Raw genomic sequence first — 12,535 nt, 5'->3', positions numbered from 1 at the left:
TTGCTTGAGCCCAGGAGTTCGAGGCTACAGTGAGCTATGATCATGTCATTGCACTCTAGCCTGGATGACTTGAGCGAGACCCCATCTCTGAAAAAAAAAAAATTTAAGTATGCTAGTATAGGTATAATAGTGTAGGAGTCGTAATAGTAGTAGTAATATAATTGTATAGGAGAGATGGTCCACCCCCATAATTTGAATTATGTTTAATGAAGGTTGAAGGCAGCTGTAACTCCCTGTTTACTAGTTCAGTCTACATAGAGTTAGGTGAGGTTGGTTCATCACCTGCATGGAGAACAGCTATGTTTAAAGTGACATCATACTTTGTTATTATTCAGGCCAAGGTGACAGAGGAGTTAGCAGCGGCCACTGCACAGGTCTCTCATCTGCAGCTGAAAATGACTGCTCACCAAAAAAAGGAAACAGAGCTGCAGATGCAGCTGACAGAAAGCCTGAAGGAGACAGATCTTCTCAGGGGCCAGCTCACCAAAGTGCAGGCAAAGCTCTCAGGTATGTGCTAGGTGGGGGATGCTGGGATTGTTGCCATTTAAACTCAAGTAATTAAGCTGTTTTCTTCCTCTCAATCTTTTTGGCACGATGCTCATGAAGTTTTTGAAGGACTGCACCAAAAACTAAAGGAGACTAGTATAAAACCTACATGATTGTTTTACAGAAGGAACAGCAAAAGAACTGACTATTCATGTGGAATTGATCAGTGCCACAGTTACCTTTTGTTTGGGGAGGCGTTGGCTTCAAAATCTTTGGTACTTATGATTGGCTTCAAATGCCTGGAATAGTTGATGTGTTGTTCTAACTCATGACTCAGTGGGAGTTTAAAAAAGAGATGCTTCCTGGTGTGGTTTCTTCTTTCCTAGAAGATGGATTGCAACTCTTCAGCCTCACACTCAAGGCCCATCCTGCTTGGCTTGTCTCCCGTTATATTGTCCAGTTCATCCTGGCCCTGACTATACCAGCAAGCCTGCTGGCTGCTCTTCAGCTCATCCTGTAGTTCTTGTCTTGCTTCTTATCCATGCTATTCTCTGGACTTGACATGCCCACCATTACCAATGTTCGCTTTCAGTCCTCTTCAAAATCTGCCTCTTTCAGAAGCTTTCCTAGTTTTCTCTAGAACATTTGATCTCTTTAAAAAAAAAAAAAATCCTTTATCTCATAGTGTATTATTATAACCCTTATCACAGTTTGATAAGCATGGTGTTTTGCTCATCTTTGTAAAGTCCTCTCCTCCATATTAGTCTTAGTTCAGTGCCTGGCAAGACATGGTGATTGGATAGAAGATTTGTGAAGACCAGCAGGTTGATTAATCTACCTTGGTTTATGGAAACAAATATGGAAGGCAGACATGGGACTAGTGGGCAAGGGGTAGCTGGAGCAGCAGCAGAGTTGGGTGGAAGCAAATTTCATTTGCCTAATAGAGAACTAGAAAACAATGATGTCAATTGGTAAGGTGCTACCTTGAAGATACATCCCTTCCCTTTTATTTTTTTTAAAATTTTTTATATTTTGTAGAGACAGGAGTCTCACTATGTTGACCAGGCTGGTTGTGAACTCTTGACCTCAAACCATCCTTCCACCCTGTTCTCCCAAAGTGTTGGGATTAACAGGCATGGGCCATTGCTCCCAGCCCATCTCTTCTCTTTTAGAGCATGACTGGGCCCACATGAGGCAAATGTGTTAGACAGTCTTAGATTTGAATGTTGTTCAGATGTCTCATTTCTGCTTTTGTGGTGCCTTATGACAATTACCTCAAGAGCCATAAGAGTCTCAAAAGTTTCCCAAACAAATTTTATTTATTTCAAAGAGCTTTATTTGAGAAGGGATGCTTTGAAAGCAAATTCTTGGTAGAATGTCCCAGCTACCAAGAAAGTTGAGACTATCTTACTCAAGCAGTGAGAAAGAACCTGGACTAATACTAAACAATGATTGGTGCAGCGTGTTAAGATGGTGGCCAAAATGGAATTGTGGGAGTTATCTGTTTCAAAGGTCATTTCTGACTGCTGGGAACATGTCTTTTCCATTTCTTATGTGGAGAAGGTGACATGTACACACAGAGATGACTTTCTATGCAATAAATATGGGTTGATGAGGGAGTCAGCTGATGGCTTGACAAATCTTATTGCTGGTCAGTGAGGTGATGTTGAAAGAAGTGAGCAGAGGCTGCTTGTGTGGTAGGATTGGGAAATCAAAGCACGCAGCTTTGAAAGAGCCACTGGGGCCAGGTGCAGGGGCTCACGCCTATAATCCTAGCACTCTGGGAGGCTGAGGCAGGAGGATTGCTTGAGCCCAGGAGATGGAGGCTATAGTGAGCTATGATCACACCACTGCACTCCAGCCTGAGTGATGGAGCAAGACTCTGTCTCCAAAAAATAATTTAAAAAAAGAGCTGCTGGGATAACACATAGCCCATTACAGCTCTGGTTCTGTAGTGAAGTCTCTCTGCTCCTGTATCCCAGAGCTCCAAGAAACCTCTGAGCAAGCACAGTCCAAATTCAAAAGTGAAAAGCAGAGCCGGAAACAACTGGAACTCAAGGTGACATCCCTGGAGGAGGAACTGACTGACCTTCGAGTTGAGAAGGAGTCCTTGGAAAAGGTAAGCTTTTTACAACCCAGTTGGCCCGAATTAGCTGTTTAATAAACATTTTTATTTTCCTTTTACAAATTACAATAGTATGTGCTTATTGTAACAAATACAAATAATATAGAAAAGTATAAAATTAAAAAAAAAATTTTCCCCGCTCTAATCTCATACATTGGGGGTGACAATTATAAAGTGTATGATCCTTCCAGATTGTTTTCTGTATGTAGAAAACATACATTCACACTCTCACACACATACATGTATGTATACTGACAACTTTTTTTACAGTAATTGTATCATGTTTAATGTTTTTTAGGAAAATATCGTGGACTTGTACTACATAAGAAGGAGATCTTTCTCACTTGTATTTAACTGCTGCATAGTAGCCTACTATGAGGCTGTACCACAATTTGTTTAATTATTTGCCTATCGATGGATATTTATGTTTTTATTTTTTCATTATTTTAAGCATTGCTCCTATGGACAGTCTTATATTATATAACCGTTTTTGCAAATTTGTTTGAGCATTCCTACATGATGGATTGCATGAGTAAGAATCATGGGATCAAAGGGAAGTCTACATATTTGAATTTTTATAAATATTACCAGATTATCCTCAAAGAATAGTGCTTTCACTTTCAGCACTATGTGAGTGAGCCCATTTGTCACATTCTTCCCCACTCTACATGTATCACTTTTTCTAATCTTCATTAGTCTGACAGGTGAAATATGTTACCTTGTTTTAATGTGTATTTTTATTAGTAGTAGAGCTTTCATATATTTAATACCTATTTGTATTTCTTATGTAAATTCTCTCTTTAGTGTCCTTTATCCTTTTTCCTATTATTAGTTTGATTTGTAAACCCTTTTAAGGGTATCAGTCCTTTGTCAGTCAAAGATGTTGTAAATATTTTTCTAGCTTGCTGTCTTTTAACTTTATTTGTAGTATCTTTTGTTGATTAAAATTTTAATATCAGGAAATACTAAGTGAACAAAGTGAGAACATTTCTATCTTTTTGTCTGTTCTGGAGTAATTTAAATATGAAAATAATAAACTGCTCCTGAGGCTTCAGTAAATCTCATTAGGTAAAGCTGTTTTGGCCCAGTGCCTTTTAAGAGGGTAAATCTTGGTCTGCAATTGCATTTTTTTCTAGGATTTTTTCCATTTTATTTATTTATTTTTAACCAATTCTTTCTAACCTCTTGGCTGTTTTCAGTTTGTCATTACTTTAGATACTACTACAGTGACCATCCTTGTAACACACTCTTTATGACTATGACTTATTGAATCCTTAATTACAATTTGTGGAATTTCTGGATACGTATGTTTTTAAAGGCTTTTCACAGGGTTACTATCCAAAGAGAGTATATCCATTCATTTTCTTACTATCAGGGTATGAGAATGTCTGATTTCCTGTACCCTTATTAAAGTTAGGATGTTCCCTCGCTCTTAATAGAGGGGTAGATACAGCTCTTCTTGTTTTCCTTCTCCTGTCACCATTTTCCTCACCCAGTAGCCAAGAATGTTGAATATTTAGGGGAAAATTCAACTAAAAAATGGAGTTTTCAGAAATAGAGTAAGGATCCCACAAGGTAATTAACTGCCACCGCCATCATCCCTTTTTATTCTCTGTTAACAAGCTAGAGCTGATAATGGTTCTCTTGTTCCTAAGAACCTCTCAGAAAGGAAAAAGAAGTCAGCTCAAGAGCGTTCTCAGGCCGAGGAGGAGATAGATGAAATTCGCAAGTCATACCAGGAGGAATTGGACAAACTTCGACAGCTCTTGAAAAAGACTCGAGTGTCCACAGACCAAGCAGCTGCAGAGCAGGTAATGGGAAACTGAAGCACTCTGGAAATAGAGGGAAGGTGTGAAGGACTCAGAGAGAAAAGCTTCTGGTTTCTTCCTTACCCTTTAGGATGACATTTCTCATAGCTGATACTCTCACTTTGGAGAAAGGTAATAAAGTAATCCAGATATGTGCAGGAGAGCCAGGAATCGAATGGAGAATCTTCTTTCTTTTTTTAAAGCTTAGTTAATATTTAATTACATAAGTAAAAATGAAAAATAGTTTTCTTACAAAAAGATTCCAAACATGATAAGGCCAAAGCCATCAACCATCGGACACCATCCTTCAGACACATTATCATCCTTGAAAAGAAGGGATTAATATAAGTCATCAGGAAGGGAACCACGGATAGTGGCAGGACACAGCTGGATCTCTAGTCTGTGCAACAGCAACCTTTCTCATTATAAGTTTAAAATTTATATGCATACATATGTTTAGTTAGAGTGCATTGGTGCCCTCAATTTGACCACCTCTGGGAATTTTGGTGAAAAAAAGTTTCTGAACCTATAAAGTTTAGGGTTCAGACCCTGAAAAGCAATGATCACATGGCCCTGCCCTCCAGGGACCTATCTAGATAGGCACACTTTTGTCTGCTTGGAGTACCTTTTGGAGTCCTGACAACCAATGACATCTTAAGAAGAGCATTTACTTTAAAAGTAATGAGAGTCTTTTAAACAGTTTCCCAGTTAAATCTGGGCTGTTAGCTTATTCTTTTGCTTTTTGAAAGATGGGTTTCCCTAGGTGCAATGGAATCTCACTCCCCCACCCCCAAGGATGATATGGTCATTACTTTCTCTTGGCAGCTGTCTTTAGTACAGGCTGAGCTACAGACCCAGTGGGAAGCAAAATGTGAACATTTGTTGGCCTCCGCCAAGGATGAGCACCTGCAGCAGTACCAGGAGGTGTGCGCACAGAGAGACGCCTACCAGCAGAAGCTCGTACAACTTCAGGAAAAGGTACATATTTTTCTTGAGTCAGACAGTTTAGGCAGCCCAGTTAACTTGAGGCAAGCAGGCTGTTTGAGTCCTGTCGATCCTTCTGAGCCTAAGAGTTATTAATATCTAGAAGACAAAACCACACTTGTTTAGCTTGTCAGTTATCTTTCACATACTTATTTGGGGTGATAGGTCAGTGACCTGGAAAACGAGAAAACAGCACTAGTGTTCTGGAACATGTTTCCCATTATTATTGGATCGTTCATTTATTAAGCAAATATTTATTGAGGGTCAGTTGTATTCCATCCAGTGTGTTAAAGGAAGTGCATACAAGGAACCCTTCCTCATGTATCTCACAGTCAAGAAAGGGAGACAAAGAAACAAAGATAGGTGTTAAGTGCTATGGGGCCCAGAAGAGGAAGTACCCAGGAGAGCTGGGAAGGTTTCCCAAAGGCGGTGACATTTGAGCAGAGCCAAGAAGGACAAATAGCTTTGGTAAGGCGGCAAAGGAGGCAGAACATCCTGGGCAAAGGCACTGAGATGGGATGGAGGCTGGGGTGTGGTGGGATCATCAGGTCTGAAAAAGAAAGAGATGGGACATGGCTTAGGGTCATGGTATGAAAGTCCATATTCGAGGTCAGTTTCTTTCCGTAAAGTGTCCAGTTGAAAACTTTTGGCTCAGAGAATGGGTTCTTGCAGACAAATGGGTTGCTGTTAATGCTGAATGTTTATGTCTAAATGACTAGTTATTACCTACCCTCCTGCTCTTTTTTCATTATATTTTTTACCTGATTAGGAACAAGGCAAGCAACCTTCTTGGGAAAGAGAAAGTGAAGTTTTGAGTTGAAATCGAATGATGAGGAGATAGAATTCTCTGAGGCAGGGGGTCTTGGGGGGCGCTGAGGGAGTGGACACCAGCAGACCTAGGTGAGGTTAAGACTTGATGTTTAGAGATTCTGGAGAGGATGTGGAGAAATAGGAACACTTACACTGTTGGTGGGAGTGTAAATTAGTTCAACCATTGTGGAAGACAGTGTGGTGATTCCTGAAGGATCTAGAACTAGAATTACCATTTGACCCAGCAATCCCATTACTGGTTATATACCCAAAGGATTATAAATCATGCTACTATAAAGACACATGCACATGTATGTTTATTGTGGCACTATTCACAATAGCAAAGACTTGGAACCAACCCAAATGTCCATCAATGATAGACTGGATTAAGAAAATGTGGCACATATACACCATGGAATACTATGCAGCCATAAAAAAGGATGAGTTCATGTCCTTTGCAGGGACATGGATGAAGCTGGAAGCCATCATTCCCAGCAAACTGTCACAAGGACAGAAAACCAAACACTGCATGTTCTCACTCATAGGTGGGAACTGATCAATGAGAACACTTGGACACAGGGTGGGGAACATCACACACCAGGGCCTATCAGGGGGTGGGGGGACTGGGGGAGGGATAGCATTAGGAGAAATACCTAATGTAAATGATCAGTTGATGGGTGCAGCAAACCAACATGACACATGTATACCTATGCATCAAACCTGCACGTTGTGCACATGTGCCCTAGAACTGAAAGTATAATAATAATTAAAAAAAAAAAATTTGAAATAAAATTGTCTTTTTATTATATGCAGAAAAAAAAAAAAGAGACTTGATGTTTGGGTGGTTCTCCTCCCCTTGGGTTTTCTGACCTTCACCTGGTAATCCAGGTTCCTGAGGCCACAGCCACAGTCTGTTTGTTTTGCAGTGTTTAGCCCTCCAGGCCCAAATCACAGCTCTCACCAAGCAAAATGAACAGCACGTCAAGGAACTAGAGAAGAACAAGTCCCAGATGTCTGGGATTGAAGCTGCTGCATCTGACCCCTCAGAGAAGGTGAGCTGGTATTTCAAAGAAGAAGCAAGCCATTTATATCAAGCATTCAGAAAGAACGTGGCCAGTATGTTGTGTTAATAGCTCTTTTTCTAACTTTAGTGATGTTTTACTTGTCTCATGACTTTAAAATGAACCAGATTTGGTGTTTGTTTGTTTGAGATGGAGTCTCACTTTGTCACCAGGCTGGAGTGCAGTGGCATGATTTTGGCTCACTGCAACCTCCGCCTCCCAGGTTCAAGCGATCCTCCTGCTGCAGCCTCCTGAGTAGCTGGGACTACAGGCACGCGCCACCACACCTAGCTAATTTTTGTATTTTTAGTAGAGATGGGGTTTCACCATGTTGGCCAGGATGGTCTCGATCTCTTGACCTTGTGATCCACCTGCCTCGGCCTCCCAAAGTGCTGGGATTACAGGCATGAGCCACAATGCCTGGCCCAGATTTGGTTCTTGAGTTTAAGGAGCTTACAGTCTAGTGGGGAAAACAAACAAATACATACTTATATATTAAGTGGCAAACCCAAAGAACCCTATCTTTCTGAGGTTTTGACAGGTATAGGAAGGGCCTCTAACCACAGAAGAGGAATGGGGCTTGGGGAGTGTGCCCAGCATCCACTGGCCTCTGACCCTTAGAGCCTATGGCAGCTCCTAGTGGTGCTCACGGTGGGAGGGGGACATCAAGAAATGGTCTTTAAGCAGTCTTGGGCACACAGACCACAGCTTGCCTGCCCTTGATAGGTAACTCGCATGACTAGCCCTTCTGTCAAAGTGCTGCTCATTATTTAATATCATCCTCTCCACAGTGACAGCCTTCAGTGTCTCTGCTTATGACCAGTGGTATCCCAGTGTAGAGATCTAAGATGGCTTCATTTTGTCCTTCCATACACCTCTCTGGAATTTAATGCATCCTTTAGTGACTGGATTTTGGCAGCATGTGTTTTGACATTCACACAGGTCAAGAAGATCATGAACCAGGTGTTCCAGTCCTTACGGAGAGAGTTTGAGCTGGAGGAATCTTACAATGGCAGGACCATTCTGGGAACCATCATGAATACGATCAAGGTACAGCCAGCCAGCTGTCGTTTGTTTCATTGTATCGGGCATTTTGTTGCTTAAGTACCTTCAAGGGATCATGAATAAAAAATTGTTCAAAGCTGGCACAGTAGCTTATGCTTGTAATCCCAGCACTTTGGGAGGCCAAGGTGGGAGGACTGCTTGAGGCCAGGAGCTCGAGACCAGGTTGGGCAACATAATGAGACTGTCTCTACTAAAATTAAAAACTTAAAAATTAGCCAGGTATGGTGGCATGTGCCTGTAGTCCCAGCTACTTGGGAGGCTGAGGCAGGAGAATCACTTGAGCCCAGGAGTTCAAGACTACAGTGAGCCATGATTGCCCCCGACTGCACTCCAGCCTGGATAACAGAGCAAGACCCTGTCTCCAAAGAAAAAAAAAAGAAAATTATTCAGGACTGTTCCTCAGTAATTAGGATGCCTTGAGTGACTTGACAGATATGGTCAGCCTCTTTTAACAGGAAAGAAGCAAAGTCATTTAAACTAGATGACCAGTAGTGTTAATAAGAATTAGGAGTGGCTACTGTGTTCCTTTCAGTGACCATCTCCTCCTTGGCTTTTGAACAGATGGTGACTCTTCAGCTGTTAAACCAACAGGAGCAAGAGAAGGAAGAGAGCAGCAGTGAAGAAGAAGAAGAAAAAGCAGAAGAGCGGCCACGAAGACCTTCCCAGGAGCAGTCAGCCTCAGCCAGTTCTGGGCAGCCTCAAGCACCCCTGAATAGGCAGAGGCCAGAGTCCCCCATGGTGCCCTCAGAGCAGGTGGTCGAGGAAGCTGTCCTGTTGCCTCTTCAGGCCCTCACCACTTCCCAGGATGATGGACACAGAAGGAAAGGAGACTCAGAAGCTGAGGCACTCTCAGAGATAAAAGATGGTTCCCTTCCACCCGAACTGTCTTGCATCCCATCCCACAGAGTTCTGGGGCCCCCGACTTCAATTCCACCTGAGCCCCCAGGCCCTGTATCCATGGACTCTGAGTGTGAGGAGTCACTTGCTGCCAGCCCAATGGCAGCTAAGCCCGACAACCCACCAGGAAAGGTCTGTGTCAGGGAAGTAGCACCAGATGGCCCACTACAAGAAAGCTCCACAAGACTGTCCCTGACTTCAGACCCCGAGGAGGGGGACCCACTGGCCTTAGGGCCTGAAAGCCCAGGAGACCCTCAGCCTCCACAGCTCAAGAAAGATGATGTCACTAGCTCCACCGGTCCCCACAAGGAGCTGTCAAGCACAGAGGCAGGTTCCACAGTTGCGGGAGCAGCCCTCAGACCCAGCCGTCATTCCCAGCGTTCCAGGTATGTTCCTCTGAGCACTGCTTCAGGGACAGGGTAGCTATCTGTGGTGAGTGTCTCTGTTTTTTCCAGGGCTGGCAACTCATCCTTCAGAGACTAATTTACTCATGTCTTCATTCATTAGTTGATGTATTAATTCAACAACACCTACCGTGTACAAGGCTCTGTGGTAGGCACTGTGATAGTGTGGCGGGCACTGCGATAGTGTGGCGGGCACTGCGGTAGTGTGGCGGGCACTGCGGTAGTGTGGCGGGCACTGTGGTAGTGTGGCGGGCACTGTGATAGTGTGGTAGGCAAGGCAGGTTTGGTTCTTGAGTTTAAGGAGTGACAGTCAAGTGGAGAAAACAAATACATACTTATATATCATAAAGTATAATAAGTCGTTTTGAAAAAGAAACAGTGCTATTCTAAAGGAGTTGTTCCACTTTAGATAGGGTGGCTAGGGAAGGATTCTGAGAAGGTCACATTGAAAAGATGACTCTGGCTGTAGGTTCTGGAGGGGGCCAACTGCACTAGGAGGCCACTGTAGGGTGTGGGAAGAGATGGTGGCAGCGGAGGTGGGAGGAATTCCTGAGCAGTGACCAACGCTGTTGCATTCTTACCCAAGGGCCAGCGACCCTTGTAGGTGGTGGGTACTGTGACCCGGAGCAGGAACAATAACATTTTCTATGACTTGATTTTCCTTCAGTCTCTCTGGGGATGAAGAGGATGAACTGTTTAAAGGGGCAACTCTGAAAGCTCTGAGGCCCAAAGCACAGCCTGAGGAGGAGGATGAAGATGAGGTGGTAAGGAAATCCCAGGCACTGTCAAGTCCTCACACACCCACCTGGGGGCTCTTCCCTACTGGCTCTGAGAAGAGAAATGGAGCCTGTTGGTGGCCCACTCCCTGGACTCTGTGTGCAGGGCCCTGTGGGAGCAGGCTTGGGGCTGGGCTGGGAGGGTACAGTTCTGTAAGCAGAGTAGGGGATGGTCACATAACCACTTTACTTTTGAGAAAGAATCATAGTCTCTGTCCATGCAGGAATTAGTCCCCTCAGAGGAAGAAAGCTGAGCTGCTTAGTCCCACATTGGAATGCTGAAGCCTTAGTTTTCCCCAAATCTGCTAGGATATTATTTATATTTTAGAATTGGAAAGGACTTTGAAGATCATCTTGCCTGGCATCCTTATTCATAGATAAAAAACCTGAGGCTCAAAATGATGATTTACCCAAAGCCACAGAGTGAGTTAATGGCAAAACTGGGACTAATCCCCAGGATCCTGTAAAGACCTCCTGTTCCTGAGCATTTTCCACTTACTCAGCCTGCTTTCCTGCTGCCTTGTTTTGTCATCACAATATCCCTGGGCACAAGATGGGTTCAGTATGAATAGCATAGCTTCATAGAACAAGAGTGAAGGCCACGCGAGGAGGGCACTGATAGGGACTGAATTAGAACCCCGGTTCTCGCATCTGCTGTTCCCCACTGTGCTAGGTTACAACCGTTCTGGCTGTCCCTAGGCCATTTTGACTGCTCTGAAATGCATATGGAGAACACAGGCGGGCTTCAGGCTCAGTCCATCCAAAGGACAGAAATATGAGGGTGAATGGGGCAAATTTTGTCCCCTCATGTATCAGCCAGAGTGGATTTTGCCTTTTGCCAAAACCTTGAGCAGAGAGCTGTGATGGATCTATGCTCCAGCTTGTATGTATCAGAGCCCTTCCCTCTTGCCTGTGTTCCTCTGGGGAATGTACCAGTTCCTTCCATTAGCCTTTCTTCTCAAGAGTTAAATTTTCATTTGAGAATCGAGAATACCAATTCTGCCCTAAAAAAAAGGAAAAAACCCAGTTGAGTATATTCTAAGTGACTGCCCTAAATATAGTTGGAAGCTTTTAATTAGTGAGCATATTATTGGTATTAGTACCAATACTGTCAAGTTAACATATATTTCTTGGGTACTCTGAAAACGACTTCACAAATGTTGTCATTTAATCTACTAATCCAATGAGGTAGGTACTTTTATCCCATTTTATATATCAGAGGGCTGAGGCTCAGGAAGATTAAATAATTTAACTAAGCTTATATAGCTAGTAAATGTAGAGCCAGAACTTTAGTCAGGACAAAACAGAAGCTGTGAGCCACACTTGAAAATCCTGTACTGTCAGAGTTAGAGATCACGTCATTGATGTCCAGAGAGAAGTACGAGGTCTGGTTAATTGGTAGTGACATGGGATTAGCCCAGAGACTTGTATACACATCACGCTGCCTTCCCTTTTGCCTGGCCCTGTGAAGATGGATTCTGGTTGGCAGTTGCTCACCAGAGCAGAGAATGCCTTAGTAGAGACTATTCAGTTTGTGCCTGTCTCTGGCATCAATCCCTGCTAGCCGGGTAGGTGCTGTTCCCTTGCCAATCCAGAGGAGAAAGGCCGGGAGCTCAAGTTGTGAAAAGAGTGGGTCTCTCATGGCCCATCAGTCCCTTTCACTCCCACTACCTTAGCTGGAAGGAGCAAGGGTGGTGCCAGTTAGGCTAGAGGTGTGGGAGGCTGTGGCCCCGTGTTCTTCACCTCTTAGGATTCTCCAGTTGGCCAAGCCTCCAAATTCAACTCTTTTTCAAATGATGGGATCACACCCAGAGCCAGTCAGGCCACCTTAGGCCACAACAACAGTGTTTTTCCATATGTGGTTGTCTTCTTCCCAACCTCCCTTCTTCCCACTTACTCTCGCTCTCTCAGGGCTGCTTTGCTTCTGTTTCTTTCTCCTGCTCCAGTATTTCCTCTTTGACCCTTCTTTCTCCACACAAAATGTGTAAGTTACTGCATGAGAGGAAAATCTGTCAAATCAATACATGTGCATCATAAATAAATGATGAGATTAGCCAAACAAAGTTCGTCTTTTGTCTCTGTTGAAAGATTGCCTCCCTTCTCTGCCTGCTTGTCTCAG

General features: G+C 43.5%; 1 protein-coding gene across 6 annotated transcripts in view; it reads left to right on the top strand.

Moving 5' to 3' along the window:
* Window positions 1-12,535, top strand: part of FKBP15 (FKBP prolyl isomerase family member 15) — a 69,894-nt gene that overhangs the window by 56,557 nt on the left and 802 nt on the right. For 3 of the 6 annotated variants that reach the window (XM_009244766.4, XM_054519355.2, XM_054519357.2), the window contains 8 exons: window positions 336-507; window positions 2,469-2,605; window positions 4,267-4,422; window positions 5,245-5,397; window positions 7,140-7,265; window positions 8,217-8,324; window positions 8,901-9,622; window positions 10,308-10,404. In XM_009244766.4, coding sequence (XP_009243041.2) covers window positions 336-507; window positions 2,469-2,605; window positions 4,267-4,422; window positions 5,245-5,397; window positions 7,140-7,265; window positions 8,217-8,324; window positions 8,901-9,622; window positions 10,308-10,404 — 1,671 coding nt within the window. 6 annotated transcript variants of the gene reach the window in all.

The sequence above is a fragment of the Pongo abelii genome, chromosome 13 (genome assembly GCF_028885655.2).
Source record: "Pongo abelii isolate AG06213 chromosome 13, NHGRI_mPonAbe1-v2.0_pri, whole genome shotgun sequence".
Taxonomy (NCBI): domain Eukaryota; kingdom Metazoa; phylum Chordata; class Mammalia; order Primates; family Hominidae; genus Pongo; species Pongo abelii.
The sequence above is the reverse complement of the archived record's forward strand: the minus strand, read 5'-3'. Positions and strand labels throughout refer to the sequence as shown.